Here is a 21,533-nt window from a genome sequence, read left to right as displayed (position 1 = left end):
AGATTTTCCTACTTCCCACAGCTTTGACCTTATGTTATTTTTAGTGCTATATTGAGTAGTGCAGTGTTGGGTTTGGAGCATGCAAGAAAGGAATTTCAATGTACTTGTGCACGTGACATTAAAAACTTGAAACGAATGGTCAGGTCGAACACTATTCAATGATCTCACATGAGCATTAGTTGTCTGACTAACACAGCCAATCATTAGGGGAAAATATACTGAGGCTAAAATAAGGCTATATTCAGACAACTACAAAAACAGGTCAAGTGGTTGATCTAATAGGCCACGGTGTGTTTCTATTTCAGGAAATGAATCATCTGTAGCGCTACCACTGACATCTGAATGGCTTTAGCCTATTCCTGAGCAATTAGTATGCTAAAGCTCCCCTGTTTGTGAGAGAAATGTAATCCATAAACAATCATGAACATAACAATTGGCAAATGTACTGTAACAGTGATAATTCATACACAACATGCAATAATTGCTAAGACTTTACTGAGTTACAGTTCATAAGGAAATCATTTAATTGAAATAAATGAAGTAGGCCCTGATCTATGGATTTCACATGACTGGGCAAGGGCATAGGCCCACCCACTTGTAAGTCAGGCCCACCCAATTAGAATGTTTTTCCCCACAAACAAGCTTTATTACAGATGCAAATACTCCTCAGGGCCCCCTCAGACGATCTCACAGGTGAAGAAGGCAGATGTGGAGACATGTAGTCTGCGGTGGTGAGGCCAGTTGGACATACAGCAAAATTCTCTAAAATGGATGTTGGAAGCGGCTTATGGTAGAGAAATGAACATTCAATTATCTGGCAACATCTCTGGTGGACATTCCTGCAGTCAGCATGCCAATTGCACGCTCCCTCAATGTGAGACATCTGTGGCATTGTGTTGTGACTGCACATTTTAGAGTGGCCTTTTAATGTTCCAAGCACAAGATGCACCTGTGTAGTAATCATGCTGTTTAACCAGCTTCTTGATATGCCACACCTGTCAAGTGGATGAAATTCTAACAGGGATGTAAACAAATGTGTGCAAAAAATGAGAGAAATTAGGTTTTTTGTGAATATGAAACATTCCTGGGATATTTAATTTCAGCTCATGAAACCAACACTTGTTGCATTCATTTTTTGTCCAGTATAAAATCAAGTTCTATTTCATTAACAACAACTCTTGACTCTAAATAATTTGATATAGTTGAACCTCGACTGTAGGAATTCTAACAGAAGTACAATTTCTTATCCAAACAGCAACAGACTTCTGTGTAATGTTTTTGGAACATGACATATAACAGGATTCCATATGTTTGTTGCTGTTTTAGTTACCTTTAATCTTTAGAGGTCTAAATTCTGCCATCCAGCACCGCGTTCGCTTGTAACAACTCTCCACTAAGACTGTTACAATGTATGTATATATATTTGTATAGTTTAATCCAAGCAAAAGCTACAATTTGGAACCGTGAGAACATTCGTTTTTTTTTATTGAATTGAGTACCCCACGGTACCATTTTACCCAGGACATTTCTTAGGCTACTTTGGAACATAATAAAAATATTCAAGTTTAGAATATCTAAAAACAACTCACTAACCAAAAGGTCGTGTTTGCGTTTGATAAGAACTGACGTTATAACACGTTGTGCCGACCTGGTGGTTGCATATCTTAAAATTGGACTATAACAAAGCGTGCATCTTTCAACAATTAGGCTACATAAGCAACATTCGTCGAAACATTTGCAGAGAAAAGTAAAACCGGGCCAACTCACCTTTCTTGGCGGAGGCTGCATGTTAGAATTTTTACATTGATGTTTTCCCCCCTAACAAATATTGAAGTTAATCCGCAAAAAAACTTTCGATTGTATATAAATTACAGAATGAGAACCACGCACTGGGTGAATTTAGTCTGGTTCAGGCGGCCATGTCGACCCAACTCAACACACCGATGAAGTCCTGTTGAAAATCGACTGCCTCCGGGAACATAACAGCGAAGTTTGCGATACAGCAGGGTTTCCGGTGGAGGAGGGATGGCGGCACACTGAGGAAGTACACGGGATTTTTCCTGGGGATTGCATTGTTTATTGTTAGGAATTTGTGATGTAGACTCACCGTGGCCATGTCCGCTGCATAAACATGGGGATTCGTTGGAGATTAGGTGAATCATATCTGACCACTGCACATCTGTGCGTTTAAATCTATGCTGTGGCCCTCAGAAAAACACCTATTTTATAATTTCCCCTCAATTATCTGAGATTAATAGAGATTTATTCCTACAGATAAGTGACATGTCAAGGCAAAAGCATACAGATTCAACATGGTTGAGTAAAACCATTTCCAGGTTGTTTTGTACAGGCCTACTATTATGATTATAGGCTATCAGTAGATAGCAGTGCACTGAGTCTGATAAGAGATTCATGGGAGAATGCAATTGCATTGCAATTGTGAACAGGGACAGACTTGGACCAGAAATCGGCCCCGGCTCCTCAAGGCTCCCACACCGGCTCATTCAATAGCATAGCGGCTGTTAGAAATCTGATGTGTAGTGTACATCTTATCCCTTGAACGTTTGCTTTTTTTGCAGTTTACAGTCAAAACAATAATTTACAAATCAAGAGAGGCCACAATGTTCCTTTATGATGAATTGGCGCAGGACACAAACACGTAAAAGCTGGGCTTTTTGGGAAATATTTTAATAGTTATTGAATGTTCTACATCGTACAGTAAGTATTATACAATTACAAACTTGCCTTGTCACCAGGACCACTATCCGATCCTCATTAGAACAAAAACAAAAACAGATTTACACTTCATATACACAAGTCTGATGTGGGTCTTTGCTTCAAGAACGTCCCAACCGCATGTTATAAAACGTTCTGCCAGCATTGCTGCAACGTAGTGACAGAACATAGCAAAGACTCTGGGGGCCATTAGTTGGGAAGTAGTTTTAATCTCAAGGTGCTGACTCTTATAAAGTCGGTCTTAAAAATAGATACTCTTTTGTGAAGACGAGTATACTTCTCTCTCTCGAAATTAGTGTTCAAATCAAAAGTTTGACAAGGCCGAAGTTCATCGTGACCAAAGGAAACAGAAAAGGCATAGGGATTGTTACTCTTTCATGTTCAACATTGGTGGAGCTGCTTGCTTCTCGACCTCCAGGCAATGAGACACCCAGGGCAGCTCCCAGCTCTTAAAATTGCAGACTGAGTTTGCTACGTTGCAGGGATGTTACACATAACATGAAGTGAACAGCGGTGAAACATACTGTAGCAAAAGGAGTTTTGATCCCCGTTTACAAATCTCATGCCTCAATCCACAATCTCTGGACCCATACCCTTTAACATTTTTCAATAAACATGAATTGTAGTGTAAGGACTTGACTCCAGGCTAGATTTCAGTCTACAATATGCCCAGTTAGCACATTCGGTTCCCTAGATGTTCAGGGAACATCTGTTTATGGTGTCAGTTAGGTTCTGGGAACATTTCTCGTGTGTTTCAATGCCCTGGGTGTTTGAGGGGAAAGGCCAGCGAGTGGGGACTGTATGCCAGTCGTTTCTGACCAGGTTGCCAGATTGTGCCCCTCCCCACATCTGCTCCACTCATCCTACAGACTTGTGTTCTGAAATGCCCCCTGAAGCCCTAAGAGACAACCCACATCAGCTCAACCATAATGATCTTCTATTTTAAGAATAATAAACATTAATCAATCAACAAAACCTTAAATAACACTTATGGTAAAAAGCTCTTAAATTACATACCAGAAATGAAAAGTGTATCATTCTTTTAATCCTTTTTTTTAACACAGAGGTTATACTCGTAGTACACATGGTTATTTTGGAGGTTTTGAACCTCCAGATATTTAGCACTCAGCATAGCATTCACATACATTTGGGCCTGTGCAACTAGTCATATGCCTTGTTCAGTTCTTGCATCACATTACATGTTCTAGTGAATAGCACTACAAAACAATATTTGTCAATGGTCTCAAAAAAAAGCTGTCTGGTTGTTTGTGTTTCTTTGCTCTAATGCCCCCCCCCCCTAAATGTAGCACAATAAATGTACATTTGAGACTTGTTTTCAATGTTCTTCTTCTATTTGGCTTTGTGATATGCTACTGACAGGGGAAAGTGGAGGTTGGGCAACGTTAGCTCTACAGCCTGACCAGTGCAATTTTGGGAGGAAATTCACACAGGACTGCATACATGCTTCACACGCACAGACACACACGGACACACTACACGGGAGGTGAGGTGCTGATACCACACTGCCCACTGATAACTTTCCTCACACAGTCAACACACACATCTATACCCCATTCACTAGTGAATGATACTCTATAAATTGTAATATTTTGGGTGCAGGATACCTTTATGTTATTTTTTTACTGGCGAGGTAACGTGGCATCAAATAAAATAACATTTTGAATTGTACATAGTGGTTAACTAATTGTAACAGATTGAAAGAAGCAGTAGCAATTATTCACAACAGATATCTTAAATGTACAGTTGTTTATTGAGACCAAAGAGTACACTATCAAAATGCACTGAACTAAATTAACTCTTAAGAAATCGTAAGATGTCTCTTAAAAGATGAGCTAAGTACCTGTTATTTAGCATAGATTATTACTTTTAGATGTTTGTGCAATACATTTTTTTACACACTCACATGATAACTGATATGTGGTCATGACACAGTAAGCTAGTGCTGAACCATAATAACAGAGTATGGAACTCCTCCTCACAACCCAAGCTGAACTCAACCCAAGCTGAACCCTGTTTCCTTGCCAACTCCATTTATAAATTCCAAATGGATCGATAACCACTCTTGTGGATCTAGGCGGACTGGGTCAATATACCGTACGTGTTACAGTAAAAGCTTCATCTTGCCTTCTGATTGGCTAGGTAGAAATGTCAGCCATATTGCGTTCACCTATCCCAATCTTCTCAGGTCTGCAGTTGTAGGGACTAGGGAGGGAGTTGAGGCTAGCAGTGTTGGGGTTACTTCCACTAATTCAATTCCCTCTCCCTGTAAATTCCAATAAATACAATTCAAATGCCAGGTCAGTCATTGAATCCAGAGATAATTAAATTCCTCTCAATTCCAATGTTAGGTCAATTCCAATAATTCAATTCATAATTCAATATTATCCCCAAAAATTACAAGTTGAAATGATTCAACACAAATCCTGCAGTCCATTTTTTATACTAAGTGCATTAGTTCCATCAACTAACAAATATTGAATTACAATTCCATAAAATTCCCCCAAAATATTTTTATTCAAATTGAATTCAACAAATTCTCCATTTCATAGTGAATTCAAGAATTTAATTGAAATTTTAAATAAAATTGGAATTGAGCCCAACCCTGGGGGCTAGGGTTCGATTTGGAAGTCAACACATGTCCCACACGGGCCTCTCCCAACCCAGTGCCCCAGTCATAGGGTTTTTGCCCCACGGACTAAAGGGACATGAAACCATTCAATTTTCCCCCCCAATTTCCTGTTTCAACACAAATGTTTCCCTAATACGCATGATTCCCTTCATGATCCTAACTTCCTTCCATGGTGTCTGCCCTGGAAACAATGATGTCCTGGGCCTGTTCTATTAGCTACTCTGAAGGGAGGGAGGGCAGAGGAGGGAGGGCCTAGCAAGGTAGCAGGTTGACCAACATGCAAACAAAATGTTTCCTTTCACTAATTGTATGAGACCTAGGTCCAAAATAAAGTGTTTTTCCACCTGCCATTGTTTAAAAGCATTCACCAGACTGGTGAACTAGTTTCAATTGCATGGACTACTCAGAAACATACACATAGAGACAATTCTCTGGAACACAATTCTCTTGGGACACATCTGTGTTGAGGTCAGTCAGGTTTCTAAAACCTATTCCCTATATAGTGCACTACTTTTGACCAGAGCCCTATATTGGTAAGGAATAGGGGGCCGTGCACCCCTCACTTCTGCTCTCTCCTGGTCACCTGAGGAACTGATGACACTGATCAGGGGCTAAATCTCTATTAAACATGTAAACATGACATCACATGGGATCTTTATTGCGAATAACACTTATCTCTAGCCTGTGAGATTGATGGGAGGCATGCAGCACAGGGCTATGGGTATTGATACTTGACCACTAAACAATTTAGATTATTTTCTTCCTTTTCCCCCTTGTACTCCTTTCTCCCTCTTTCAAGTCTGCTGTTCTTAAGTGTGCCGGCCAGCTATTGACTTTAAAATCCCTTTTGAATCCTTTGACTTAGCTATCCCTGGTCCTACTGACAATTTGCCTCACCCCTCAAACTCCATGCACCTTCGTTGATACGACACTAGAACTGGATTCAGTTCACAACATAGCCTGCAAGGTACGAGGGAGACCCTATCCAGTCATCTATCCATCGCATCCTATACCATCTACACTTTTAAAATGTGTGCGATGTCCTATACATCTGTAATGTATATCTGTGAGCAAGTGTGTCAGTGCGCACCTTACGCATGCCAACTGAAATACCTAAATGCGAGTGCGTTTGCATGTTCGGCAAGCTTTTATGTGTACAAAAGAACTACAAACGCGCACAGGCGCTCGCTGTCACATCAGTATACCTATATATAATATAGTCATGTATAGATATTTCAATTTCTTACTCTACTCTAGTAGACTTACAAGCTAACTATGTCCACTGAACTTACTGAAAATATCCTCTACATGGTGTGTAACTTTTATGGTACTTACGGTATTAGTCTTTCTCCTTGTGCAGGGTTTCCCAAAGTCGGTTCCGGGGGCCCCTCTGGGTGCACATTTAATTTTTTGCCCTAGTACTACACAGCTGATTCAAATAAACAAAGCTTGATGATGAGTTGGTTATTTGAATCAGCTGCGTAGTGCTAGGGCAAAAAAAACAAATGTGCACCCAACTTGACTGATATAGTGGGTAAAATATTAAAGAAGCCAAGTTAATGCACTGTTGCTACAAGCTGGAAGACAACCCTTATTATCTTGTGCTGGAAGATGATTGTGTGTGAACGTAAACACAAATGGGAAGGCAAATCAAAAAGGGTGAAAGGAAATTGAGGCGTGATACTTGTACGAATGACTGGAAAATAAACGACCGGTACTCGCCTGAAAAAGTATGATTTTTTTCTCCAACATTAGAATTTGGCAGCATACAAAGACGTGTACATTCTCACGGCGAAGGGACTGGCTTTGCGTCAGAACCAGTGTTCAGAACACAAAAATACACACACACAAACATACAAAATAAGCACAAATGTACTATAAATGTACCATACTGTTGGTCAGTGTGTGTCTGGATTATAAGAGAGAGTCAAAAATCAAAGAAACTAATCCCCAAAAAACTGAGGCTGGTCAAAAATAATAAAAACATGAAAAAGCAGCTTTTCCAAATCACAAAAGAATGCATAAAGTGATCCTTGCACTTTAGTTTTTTGTTCTTGCAGACAAACTTGGTGCTTGTATGCCAGGCCTCCTGCACCAATGTAAGACTTGAGTTATTGTGAGTGATATTGACTCCCGATCTGAGGGGAAAGAGGTACAGAGAGAGATGGAGAGAAGTAGAGGGATGGAGAAGAAAAATTTCACATGAACAATGTATTATATACAGTGCATTCGGAAAGTATTTAGACCCCTTGACTTTTTCCACATTTTGTTACGTTACACCCTTATTCTAAAATTGATAAAATAGTTATTTTTTTCTCAATCTACACACAATACCCCATAATGACAAAGCAAAAGCCAGATTGTTGAAATCTTTGCTAATTTATTACAAATAAAACACTGAAATAACATTTACATAAGTATTCAGACCCTTTAAATAGTACTTTGTTGAAGCACCTTTGGCAGTGATTACGGCCTTGATTCTTCTTCAGGATGACGCTACAAGCTTGGCACACCTGTATTTTGGAAGTTTCTCTCATTCTTTTCTGCAGATCTTCTCAAGCTCTGTCAGGTTGAATGGGGAGCGTCGCTGCAGAGCTATTTTCAGGTCTCTCCAGAGCTGTTTGACCGGGTTTAAGTCATGTCCTGTCCCAGTCTGAGGTCCATGCTTCACCATAGGGATGGTGCCAGGTTTCCTCCAGACGTAATGCTTGGCATTCTGGCCAAAGAGTTCAATCTTGGTTTCATCAGACCAGAGAATCTTGTTCCTCATGGTCTGAGAGTCAGAGTGACATGTGCCTATTACTGAAGAGTGGCTTCCGTCTGGCCACTCTACCATAAAGGCCTGATTGGTGGAGTGCTGCAGAGATGGTTGTCCTTCTGGAAGTTTCTCCCATCTCCACAGAGGAACTGTCCAATCAATTGAATTTAGCTCAACTTCAAGTCTCATAACAAAGGGTCTGAATAATTTTGTAAATAAGGTATTTCTGTTCTTTAGTTTTTATTTATTTGAAAACATTTCTAACCTGTTTTCGGTTTGTCATTATGGGGTATTGTGTGTAAACTGCTGATTTTTTATTTATTTAATCAATTTTAGAATAAGGCTGTAACAAACTAAATGTGGGAAAAGTATATACAGTGCATTTGGAAAGTATTCTCTTTTCCCACACTTTTTTATGTTACAGTCTTATTCTAAAATTGAATCATTTTTTGTTCATCATCCATCTACACACAATATCCCATAATGAGAACGCGAAAACAGGTTTTTTAGAAATGTTTGCAAAAAAAATAAAAATAAAGAAATACCGTATTTACAGTATTTGGACGTTTTGTTATGACACTCAAAATTGAGCTCAGGTGCATCCTGTTTACATTGATCATCCTTGAGATGTTTCTACAACTTGAATGGAGTCCACCTGTGGTAAATTCAATTGATTAAACATGATATGGGGCGGCAGGGTAGCCTAGTGGTTAGAGCGTTGGACTAGTAACCGAAAGGTTGCAAGTTCAAGTCCCCGAGCTGACAAGGTACAAATCTGTCGTTCTGCCCCTGAACAGGCAGTTAACCCACTGTTCCTAGGCCGTCATTGTAAATAAGAATTTGTTCTTAACTGACTTGCCTAGTTAAATAAAGGTTAAAAAAAATTAAAAATTAAATAAAAAATATGGAAAGTTACACCTGTCCATATAAGGTCCCACAGTTTACAGTGCATGTCAGAGCAAAAACCAAGCCATGAGGTTGAAGGAATTGTCCGTAGAGGGTCGAGACAGGATTGTGTCGAGGCACAAATATGGGGAAGGGTACCGAAACATTTCTGCAGCATTGAAGGTCCCCAAGAACAGTGACTGGCATCATTCTTAAATGGAAGAAGTTATGGATCCACCAAGACTCTACCTAGAAATGGTCGTCCGGCCAAACTGAGGAATCGGGGGAGAAGGTCCTTGGTCTGGAAGGTGGCGAACAACCCAATAGTCACTTTGACAAACCTCCAGAGTTCCTCTGTGGAGACGGGAGAATCTTCCAGAAGGACAACCATTTCTGCACCAAATCAGGCCTTTATGGTAGAGTGGCCAGACAGAAGCCACTCCTCAGTAAAAGGCACATGACAGCCTGCTTGGACTTTACCTAAAGGCACCTAAAGACCATGAGAAACAATATTCTCTGGTCTGACGAAACCGATATTGAACTCTTTGGCCTGAATGGCAAGTGTCACGTCTGGAGGAAACCTCGCACCATCTCTACGGTGAAGCATTGTGGTGGCAGCATCATGCTGTGGGGATGTTTTTCAGCGGCAGGGACCGGGAGACTAGTCAGGATTGAGAGAAAGATGAACAAAGTACAGAGAGATCCTTGATGAAAACCTCCTCCAGAACACTCAGGACCTCAGACTGGGGAGAAGGTTCACTTTCCAACAGGAAAACAACCTTAAGCACACAGCCAAGACAATGCAGGAGTGGCTTCGGGACAAGTCTCTGGATGTCCTTGAGGGGCTCAGCCAGAGCCCGGACTTGAACCCGATCGTACATATCTGGAGAGACCTGAAAATGGCTATGCAGTGTTCTACCCATCCAACCTGACATAACTTGAGAGGATCTGCAGAGAAGAACAGGTGTGCCAAGCTTGTAAAGTCATACCCAAGAAGACTCAAGGCTTCAACAAAGTACTGAAAAAAGGGTCTGAACAGTTATGTAAATGTGATATATGTACAGTGGGGCAAAAAAAGTATTTAGTCAGCCACTAATTGTGCAAGTTCTTCCACTTAAAAAGATGAGGCCTGTAATTTTCATCATAGGTACACTTCAACTATGACGGACAAAATAATTTTTACAAATCCAGAAAATCACATTGTAGGATTTTTTATGAATTTATTTGCAAATTATGGTGGAAAATAAGTATTTGGTCAATAACAAAAGTTGATCTCAATACTTTGTTATATACTCTTCGTTGGCAATGACAGAGGTCAAACTTTTTCTGTAAGTCTTCACAAGGTTTTCACACACTGTTGCTGGTATTTTGGCCCATTCCTCCATGCAGATCTCCTCTAGAGCAGTGATGTTTTGGGGCTGTTGCTGGGCAACACGGACTTTCAACTCCCTCCAAAGATTTTCTATGGGGTTGAGATTTGGAGACTGGCTAGGCCACTCCAGGACCTTGAAATGCTTCTTACGAAGGCATTCCTTCGTTGCCCGGGCGGTGTGTTTGGGATCATTGTCATGCTGAAAGACCCAGCCACGTTTCATTTTCAATGACCTTGCTGATGGAAGGTTTTCACTCAACATCTCACGATACATGGCCCCATTCATTCTTCCCTTTACACGGATCAGTCGTCCTGGTCCCTTTGCAGAAAAACAGCCCCAAAGCATGATGTTTCCATCCCCATGTTTCACAGTAGGTATGGTGTTCTTTAGATGCAACTCAGCATTCTTTGTCCTCCAAACACGACGAGTTGAGTTTTTACCAAAAAGTTATATTTTGGTTTCATCTGACCATATGACATTCTCCCAATCTTCTTCTGGATCATCCAAATGCTCTCTAGCAAACGTCAGACGGGCCTGGACATGTACTGGCTTAAGCAGGGGGACATGTCTGGCACTGCAGGATTTGAGTCACTGGCGGCATAGTGTGTTACTGATGGTAGGCTTTATTACTTTGGTCCCAGCTCTCTGCAGGTCATTCACTAGGTCCCCCCGTGTGGTTCTGGGATTTTTGCTCACCGTTCTTGTGATCATTTTGACCCCACGGGGTGAGATTTTGCATGGAGCCCCAGATCGAGGGAGATTATCAGTGGTCTTGTATGTCTTCCATTTCCTAATAATTGCTCTCACAGTTGATTTCTTCAAACCAAGCTGCTTACCTATTGCAGATTCAGTCTTCCCAGCCTGGTGCAGGTCTACAGTTTTGTTTCTGGTGTCCTTTGACAGCTCTTTGGTCTTGGCCATAGTGGAGTTTGGAGTGTGACTGTTTGAGGTTGTGGACAGGTGTCTTTTATACTGATAACAAGTTCAAACAGGTGCCATTAATACAGGTAACGAGTGGAGGACAGAGGAGCCTCTTAAAAGAAGAATTTACAGGTCTGTGAGAGCCAGAAATCTTGCTTGTTTGTAGGTGACCAAATACTTGTTTTCCACCATAATTTGCAAATAAATTCATTAAAAATCCTACAATGTGATTTTCTGGATTTCTTTTCTCATTTTGTCTGTCATAGTTGAAGTGTACCTATGATGAAAATTACAGGCCTCTCTCATCTTTTTAAGTGGGAGAACTTGCACAATTGGTGGCTGACTAAATACTTTTTTGCCCCACTGTATATATACTACACACGTCTATCTATACACACAGTACATGTAATTTACAAAGAAAATATCACGTGTCTTGCAAATCATTTTCCAAAAGCAAATGTAACAATTACTCAAAATTAGAGTTATCATAATAAAAAATGCATACAAAATCTAAGCACTTATGCATCGACCCTTAACTCTCCTAACCATAGACTGGGATAACATTGGGTTATAGGAACAGTAACTTACATGAATGGGGTCCAGTGGGGTCTACCAGTGAGGAGGCACATAGCTATACCCAGGCGTCCCCTGGGGCCGGTACGTTGGCAGGGTGACCGGATGCCCACCGATGTGCTGAGTGGCATGCTGAGGCGTGGTCAGCAGAGTACCTGGGCAGAGAGGGTCAATCAGACAGAGGTCACCATGGTAACAATGGACAGACAGTTATCATTAAGGAAACACGCTGGTTGCCGAGTACTGTTATAAAGTTGTTATAAACACAGAGCCTTCACCCCAAACAGAAACATGACTGCAAATTATAGTGTGAACAATTTTTTTGAGTTGTTTGTAGAGTTGAAAATTCAAATACCTTTCCCAAAATTCCCAGGTTTTTACAGAAATCTTGGTTGTAGTATTTCCTAGTTATTACCTCCTGATTCCACAAATATTCCAATTGGGATTTCTGGAAAATCTGGGAATTTTTCAACCCTAGTAGTTGAGTGTTGACTTCTTACCAGCAGACATGGCCATGGTTGTGCCGGCTACCATGCCCATGGCCATATGGCCGTTGGAGCGGGGTTGTTGGACAGGGGCAGGGTAGAGGGTGGAGGGGATGCTGTTGGGCTGCACCACTGTTGTGTGGTGGATAACGTGAGGCTGAGCCGCATACATCGGCTGTGTGTAGTACGCACCCTGAGAGAAAGAGAAGAGAAGATATAAGTGGTTTTTGGAATATTGCCTTGGCAATATTCAATATTGAAGAATGTATGTCATGGCAATAAAGCATCTTGAATTGATCTGAGATAGGGAGGGAGGGGAGAGAGAGAGGAAGAAGGTAGAGAGAGAAGGAGATAATACAATAAAGGAGCGAGAGGGCAAGCGAGAGGGTGGGCAGAGAGAGAGAGAGGATAGGGAGGAAGAGAAAGAAGTGAGAGAAAAGGAACAAAGGGAGAATTGACCTCTTACTTTTATAGCACAGATCATTTTACTCAGCAAGCTAGCCGTCTACTAACAATCCAAAAACAAGTACAGGGAGTAAATCAATCACGTCTTAGAGGCAGGTAGGCGATATTAACAGACAACCAACCCCAGTGAATAGAGCCCATGTCAGGTCCTTACCTGAGCGTAGAGGTTCTGTTGGGGATAGGCACTTCTGATTGGGTACATGGCCGTCTGGTAGGGGTTAGGGGATGGGGAGTACGGAGGGGGCGCCCCAGTGGACTGGCCAGGGGGCACCTTGTAGGGTGTCCCAGCAGTGTATCCTAGATGTGAGAGAAAGCGAGGGGGGCAAGATAGAGAAGAAGAGAGATATCAGGAGGGGAAAGGGAAAGATGCAGAAAGAGAAAGCGAGGGGCAGAAAGAGAGGGGAAGAAAAGATGGGGTGAGAGACCTAGTTTCAGTTTTCAGATCATTTGTCATTCTCTTGAGATTCAGTGTCTCATTGAAGGAGCAGAACAGTGAGGGCACACGTCTCACTGACTAAATAACACGAAAACATTCTGCCTGCTCCAAAGCGCTGGTTGGGCAACTTTTTTTGTTTTGCGATTACGTACTCACAAAACATTGGGATATATAATGGTAATGCCCTCTATTGGCCAACATAATCATATATATATATATATTATAAACAAAATGCTGCTAAAAAAAACATTGGGCTATAGCGCAAAAAACACATGCTACAACTGTACGAATCATGAGAGATAATGGTTTTGGAACCCTGGACAGAGACTACTGGTGGAGCTTCAGCATGAAACAAGTTTGTGTGCGTCTGTCTGCATGTAACGATGTGCGCTGAGAGTCGGGAAGCAAGTTCAGGGAGTGAGTGAGTGATTGATTTAATCAATAAACAAACCACGAACGCCGCACAGACATGAAACAGTAACAATAATGCCTGGGGAAAGAACCAAAGGTAGTGGCATATATAGGGCAGGTAATCAAGGAAGTGATAGAGTCCAGGTGAGTCTGATGATGCGCAGGTGCGCATAACGATGGTGACAGGTGTGCACCATAATGAGCAGCCTGGTGACCTAGAGGCCGGGGAGGGAGCACACGTGACACTGCATCTGTGTGGCACGCACATTATGGAGAAAAGTGACCGTCAACTGATGAGGAACGGGATGTTTTACTTTAGTGAGTTAAGTTATAAATCATGGGCTAGATAGAAGCAAAGTCTACTGTCTTCAGAACTGGATAATAATGACTATTTGCCTTATCCTCCTCTCTTAGTATTGTTTGTTCAATCTCTTGATCTCTCATAAATCTGTGATTGAAAATAGCCAATGTGTCACATATACTCCCTCTCCGGCCTCTAGTTCATTAGGCTGCTGATTATCCCGCATACCTGTCACCATCGTCTTGCGCACCAGCGCCTCATGACACTCACCTGAACTCCATCACCTCCTTGATTATCTTCCATATATCCGTCACTACCCTTGGTTCTTTCCTCAGGTGTTATTGACTCTGTTTCATGGTTTGTTAATTTATTAAAAACACTCACGCCCTGAACTTGCTTCCTGACTCTCAGCGCATTCCTTATGCTATGCCTAGGCCTGTAGACGGGTTGGTTGTTTAGCAACAAATCCAATGTGTGCGCAACTACGGGGCAAAACAGACAGGGTTGGCTTAAATTGACATGTAAAATATGGTATCCAACGTTTATTTAAAACATTAAGTTGCACAATGAGCACCTGATTCTCAAATACTTCGTTGCAGTTGTTGGATATCTAATTTGAGTCATATTAGCATAGACATGACATCAGTGAAAACTCAAAACAATTCCTGCTATTAAGAACAAGATGAAACGTGCCACTTTAAATTCCCCACATGGCAGTTTGTCATTTCTGCTAGCTACACACGGCCTTCTGTCCCATTGAAGCTTGCACATCGTTCCGTGATGTTCTCAGCTAACCTGTCTATAGACTGACTAATTATTTTATTTTTAAAGTGGCAACTTTAGGACATGGAACTCCGTTAGATTCATTCATTGTTTGATCTGGATGAAGTGTAGGGTAGTCTTGCCCAAAATCATATAAATAGCCTATCAAATGGAGAGAGAAGGGAATTTAGGCCTATCCTACGTTTATTAAAAGAGCTAGACACAAGATAGTTAACTTCTTGGTGACAGGGGGCAGTATTTTCATGTCCGGATGAAATGCATGCCCAAATTCAACTGCCTGCTACTCATCCCCAGAAGATAAGATATGCATAGTATTAGTAGATTTGGATAGAAAACATTCTGAAGTTTCTAAAACTGTTTGAATCATGTCTGAGTATAACAGAACTTATTTAGCAGGCGAAACCTAGAGGACAAACCACTCAGATATATATTTTGAGGTCACTCTTTTCAATGAGTTTTCATTGGGAATCCAGATTTCTAAGGGACCTTCTTGCAGTTCCTATCGCTTCCACTGGATGTCAACAGTCTTTATATAAATTGGTTGAGGTTATTCCTTTATGTAATGAAGAAGTACGGCCATCTTGAACGAGGGTCACTTGAAGTGTACTGTTAGATAGAGGTGCGTAACCAGAAAGCATGCTACAGTTTGTTTTCTTCCTGTATTGAACACAGATCATCCAGTCTTCAATTTTTTCGATTATTTACGTTAAAAAATACCTAAAAGTTGTATAACAAAATTAGTTTGAAATGTTTTGGCAAAGTTTACAGGTAACTTTTGAGATATTTTGTAGTCACGTTGCGCAAGTTGGAACAGGTGTTTTTCTGGATCAAACGTGCCAAATAAATGGACATTTTGGATATATATCAATGGAATTAATCAAACAAAAGGACCCATTTGTGATGTTTATGGGACATATTGGAGTGCCAACAAAAGAAGCTCGTCAAAGGTTAGGCATGTATTATATTTTTATTCTGCGTTTTGTGTCACGCCTGCAGGGTTTGATTAATGGTTCCTCTCTTTGTTTATGGAGGTGCTATCCTCAGATAATAGCATCGTTTGCCTTCACATATCCCAGAGAGGTTAAGGTATTTTCTGCATATGCATTGTTCTTTCGAAGGCCAAACCCACCACCTGTAACTTATTTTGTACATGATGTTGCTGCTACCGTCTCTTATGACCGAAAAGAGCTTCTGGACATCAGAACAGCAGTTTACTCACCTCGAATTGGACTAATAATTTTTCTTTAATGAGTCGGACGGGAAGGATATACTCCAAACACCCAAACAGGCCCTCATCCCAGTCATTCGCTGGAGAAAAACTGAGATTTCGTGGAAAGAGATTGTGGTGCCTTGTACTGTTAGTTAACGTTCAATCGCTGGAAAATAAATGGGACGAACTGAAAGCACGTATATCCTACCAGCGGGACATTAAAAACCGTAATATCTTATATTTCACAGAGTCGTGGCTGAAAGCCGACATCAATAACATACAACTGGCTGGTTATACACAATCGGCAGGATAGAACAGCAGCCTCTGGTAAGACACGGGGCAGGGGCCTGTGCATATTTGTAAACAACAGCTTGTGTACGATATCTAAGAAAGTCTCGAGGTTTTGCTCGTCTGAGGTAGTGTGGTATACAGCTTATCATGAGATACAGATAAACTCTCTAGGCATCCACAACAAACTAACCTGGTCCAAGCTAGTGATGCACCGCTATGACATTATTGGCCGATACCGATATCCAATATTTTCCTTACCAAATACCGATAAAATATATTTTTTAATTTTAGCAGCCATTTAAGCAATCTAGTACAGTTAAATAGATAACACACACACACATACACAGCGGTCTAAGGCACTACATCTCAGTGCAAGAGGCGTCACTACGGTCACCATTTCGAATCCAGGCTGTATCACATCCGGCTGTGATTGGGAGTCCCATAGGGGCGGTGCACAATTGGCCCAGCGTCGTCCGGATTTGGCCAAGGTAGGCCGTCATTGTAAATAAGAATTTGTTCTTAACTGACTTGCCTTGTTAAATAAAGGTTACACACACACACACACACAAAAAAGTTTTTGTGTTGGCATTTACGTATGTCCCCATTACCAGTAAAACATAATCAAACCTATTTCTTTCACTTACTTTCTGTGCTGTTTCGTTGTTCATTTGTTCAGTCGTTTCATTCTCAACCAGGATTTCTCATACTATGGAACGCTGTTTGGGTCTTTGCCTGTCAAATAAGCTTGTTGACCAATCAGGACCTGAATATGACTGCACGTCACATAATAATTTAACGCGTTCATACAATTTTTTACATAGTTATTACACATTGATTACACTAACATACGTATTTCAATTATCACAACTATTCAGCAATACGTACGCTATGATGCTGATAAAGTTGTCTTGCGCACTTACAGTGCTGGTCATAAAAAGCTCATGGGTGAAAACAATGTTCTTCCACAAAAACATAGCAAAATGACAATCTGTTTCAGAAGCTATAGTTAGCTAACTAAACTCAGGACATCTTCAGGACCCTGTCTTTCAAAGATAATTCGTAAAATCCCAAAACTTCAGATCTTCATTGTAAAGGGTTTAAACACGGTTTCCCAGATTGTTCAATGAACCATGAACATGCACCTGTGGAACGATCGTTAAGACACAAACGGCCTACAAACGGTAGGCAATTAACGCCACAGTTATGAAAACTTAGGACACTAAAGAGTCCTTTCTACTGACTCTGAAAAACACCAAAAGAAAGATGACCAGGGTCCCTGCTCATCTGCGTGACCGTGACTTAGGCATGCTGCAAGGAGGCATGAGGACTGCAGATGTGGCCAGGGCAATAAATTGCAATGTCCGTACTGTGAGACGCCTAAGACAGAGCTACAAGGAGACAGGACGGACAGCTGACCGTCCTTGCAGTAGCAGACCACGTGTAACAACATGCACAGGGTCGGTACGTCCGAAAATCACACCTACGGGACAGGTACAGGATTGCAACAACAACTGCATGAGTTAAACCAAGAACGCACAATCCCTCCATCAGTGCTCAGACTGTCCGCAATAGGCTGAGAGCCTCTGGACTGAGGGCTGTAGGCCTGTTGTAAGGCAGGTCCTCACCAGACATCACCGGCAACAACGTCGCCTATGGGCACAAACCCATCGTCGCTGGACCAGACAGGACTGGCAAAAAGTGCTCTTCACTGACGAGTCGCGGTTTGTCACACAAGGGGTGATGGTCGGATTTGCGTTTATCGTTGAGGGAATGAGCATTACACCGAGGCCTGTACTCTGGAGCGGGATTAATTTGGAGGTGGAGGGTCTGTCATGGTCTGGGGTGGTGTGTCACAGCATCATTGGACTGAGCTTGTTGTCATTGCAGGCAATCTCAATGCTGTGCGTTAGAGAATACATTCTCCTCCCTTACATGGTACCCTTCCTGCAGGCTCATCCTGACATGACCCTCCAGCATGACAATGCCACCAGCCATACTGTTCGTTCTGTGCGTGATTTCCTGCGAGACGGGAATGTCAGTGTTCTGCCATGGCCAGCGAAGAGCCCGGATCTCAATCCCATTGAGCACGTCTGGGACCTGTAGGATTGGAGTGTGAGGGCTAGAGCCATTCCCCCCAGAAATGTGCTGGAAATAGCAGGTGCCTTGGTGGAAGCGTGGGGTAACAACTCACAGCAAGAACTCTGGTGCAGTCCATGAGGAGGAGATGCACTGCAGTAGTTAATGCAGCTGGTGGCCAAACCAGATACTGACTAACTTTTGAGTTTGACTCCCCCCCCTTTGTTTAGGGACATATTATTCCATTTTTGTTTGTCACATGTCTGTGGAACTTGTTCAGTTCATGAATCTTATGTTCATACAAATATGTACACATGTTAAGTTTGCTGAAAATAAATGCAGTTACAGTGAGAGGACGTTTCTTTTTTTTGCTGAGTTTATATAGCTAGGTGACATCATCTAAAATAACCCTCATTTTTAAGACAGTGCACGTCAGCTTTGACATCGGTTTTGCACATTGGGGCGTTAAAGTAGACATCGGGGAATTCCGATGTTGGCATTTTTAGCTAATATCGTCCGATTCCGATATGTTCACCGATATATCATGCATCCCTAGTCCAGTCGTCCACAGTCGTGAAGAGAGCACAACAAAACCAATTTCCCCCAGGAGACTGAGATTTGGCATGGGTCCTCAGATCCTCAAAAGGTTTTACAGCTGCACCATCGAGAGCATCCTGATGGGTTGCATCACTGCCTGGTATGGCAATTGATCGGCCTCTGATCGCAATGCAGGCACTACAGAGGGTAGTGCGTACGGCCCAGTACATCAACGAGGCCAAGCTTCCTGCCATCAATGAACTCTATACCAGGCGGTGTCAGAGGAAGGCCCTAAAAATTGTCAAAGCCACCCTAGTCATAGACCATTTTGAGTAGATTTTATTTCATATAGTTTTTGTATACCAGAGATGGTGATGTGAAGAACAACATGACCTGCACCAAAGTCAGATTAGGATATAGGCCAAGGACTAGATAAAATATATAATTTACCTGGGGTTTTTCCCTTATTGTAGGCTACTACTTTTAAACACAATTAGTCCTGAAATCACAATTAGTCTTAATCTTTGGTTGTTTACTACACTACTCACTCTGTTTAGCACATGGCCTCACTTGTGAATCCTTAAAGAGATGGGTGGGACTAAGGTGTAATAGGATGTGAATGATGCTGAATGGGTGTAGACAAAGAAGAGCTCGCCAGTAGGTGTACCAAAACATTCAAGGGCCTTTTTTTAAATGGGGTTGATCAACTTTCAAAGCAGAATTACTTTCCCCATTGTTCCTCAAATGCAGTGTATGATATATAATTTTCTAGCTCTGAGTCTCTACTTTAATTCAATGTAAAAAAAAAAACACAATTTGAAATTTTGCTACATAAGAGTGGCGATATCGTCCGCTATCATCCTGTCATTTTCCAACCAAGTTGTCAGACCCAGGTGGCCTGTCATTGTTGATAGACAACAAACAAAAAATCACCTCTTCGACACTTAGTTTACAGAATTAAAAATTACAATGCCTGTCTTTCATAACTCGGTCAGTTATGCATGGATGTGTACAGCGCATTCGAAAAGTATTCAGACCCCTTCCATTTTTACACATTTTGTTACGTTACAGCTTTGTTTTTAAATCTCAATCTACACATAATAACCCATAATGACAAAGCGAAAACAGGTTAAAACATTGTGCAAATGTATTTAAAAAAATAAACAAATACCTTATTTACATAAGTATTCAGACCCATTGCTGAGACTCGAAATTGAGCTTAGGTGCATCCTGTTTCCATCGATCACGCTTGAGATGTTTCAACAACTTGATTGGAATCCACCTGTGTTAAATTCTATTGATTGGACATGATCTGGAAAGGCACACACCTGTCTATGTAAGGTTCCAAAGTTGACAGTGCATGTCAGAGCAAACACCAAGCCATGAGGTCGAAAGAATTGCCCATTGATCTTCGAGACAGGATTTTGTTAAGGCACAGATCTGGGGACGGGCACCAAAAAAATGTCTGCAGCATTGAAGGTCCCCCAGAACACAGTGGCCATCATCATTCTTAAATGGAAGAAGTTTGGAATCACTAAGACTCTTCCTAGAGCTGGCTGCCGGGACAAACTGAGAAATCGGGGAGAAGGGCCTTGGTCAGGGAGGTGACCAAGAAGTCGATGGTCACTCTGATAAAGCTCTGGAGTTCTTCTGTGGAGAGGTCAGAAACTTCCAGAAGGACAACCATCTCTGCAGCACTCCACCAATCAGACCTTTATGGTAGAGTGGCCAGACGGAAGCCACTCCTCAGTAACAGGCACATGACAGCCCTCTTGGAGTTTGCCAAAATGCACCTAAAGGACTCTCAGACCTTGAGAAACAAGATTCTCTGGTCTGATGAAACCAAGATTGAACTCTTTGGCCTGAATGCCAAGCGTCAAGTCTGGAGGAAACCTGGCACCATCCTTACAGTGAAGCATTGTGGTGGCAGCATCATGCTGTGGGGATATTTTTCAGCGGCAGGGACTGGGAGACTAGTCAGGCTGAGGGAAAGATAAATGGAGCAAAGTACAGAGAGATCCTTGATGAAAACCTGCTTGAGAGCACTCAGGATATCAGACTGGGGTGAAGGTTCACCTTCCAACAGGACAACAACCCTAAGCACAAAGTCAAGACAATGCAAGAGTGGCTTCTGGACAAGTCTCTGAATGTCCTTGAGTGGCCCAGCCAGAGCCCGGACTTGAACCCAAACTGACATCTCTGGAGAGACCTGAAAATAGCTGTGCAGCAACACTCCCCATCCACCCTAATAGAACTTGAGAGGATCTGCAGAGAAGAATGGTAGAACCTGCCCAAATGTCATACACAAGAAGACTCAAGGCTTCAATCACAGCCAAAGGTGCTTCAACAAAGTACTAAGTAAACGGTCTAAATACTTATGTAAATGTGAAAAATTTAATTATAAATACATTTGCAAAAAAATGTAAAAAACAGTTTTTGGTTTGTCATTATGGGATATTGTGTGTAGATTGATGGGGGGGAAAAACATTTAATTTGTTTTAGAATAAGGCTGTAACAAAACAAAATGTGGAAAAAGTTAAGGGTTTGTTATTGGCATGTCATGCCTAAGGATTTTAACCTTGCCAATGAAAAACATCTTTAGAGTAGTTGGCAATATCAGTGAGTTTTGTGATAAATGAGCC

The 21,533-nt window shown here is 41.7% G+C and overlaps 2 protein-coding genes across 3 annotated transcripts in view; both read right to left on the bottom strand.

Moving 5' to 3' along the window:
• The window catches only part of LOC112258024 (F-BAR and double SH3 domains protein 2-like), a 47,699-nt gene extending 45,658 nt beyond the window's left edge, over positions 1-2,041 (bottom strand). Inside the window, exon 1 of the mRNA XM_024432076.2 lies at positions 1,768-2,041. Within this exon, the coding sequence (XP_024287844.1) occupies positions 1,768-1,788 (21 nt within the window). The 5' untranslated portion in view covers positions 1,789-2,041. The remainder of the gene's footprint in view (positions 1-1,767) is intronic.
• Positions 2,042-2,667: 626 nt separating this feature from the next.
• Positions 2,668-21,533, bottom strand: part of LOC112258031 (protein FAM168A-like) — a 67,554-nt gene continuing 48,688 nt past the window's right edge. For both annotated transcript variants that reach the window (XM_042326939.1, XM_042326940.1), the window contains 4 exons: positions 13,001-13,143; positions 12,397-12,574; positions 11,912-12,051; positions 2,668-7,524 (listed from right to left, as the gene is read on the bottom strand). In XM_042326939.1, the coding sequence (XP_042182873.1) occupies positions 11,933-12,051; positions 12,397-12,574; positions 13,001-13,143 (440 nt within the window). In that variant the 3' untranslated portion in view covers positions 2,668-7,524; positions 11,912-11,932. The remainder of the gene's footprint in view (positions 7,525-11,911; positions 12,052-12,396; positions 12,575-13,000; positions 13,144-21,533) is intronic.

Source organism: Oncorhynchus tshawytscha, linkage group LG09 (genome assembly GCF_018296145.1).
Source record: "Oncorhynchus tshawytscha isolate Ot180627B linkage group LG09, Otsh_v2.0, whole genome shotgun sequence".
Lineage (NCBI taxonomy): Eukaryota > Metazoa > Chordata > Actinopteri > Salmoniformes > Salmonidae > Oncorhynchus > Oncorhynchus tshawytscha.
Note: the sequence above shows the minus strand (reverse complement) of the source record. Positions and strands in the feature narration are given on the sequence as shown.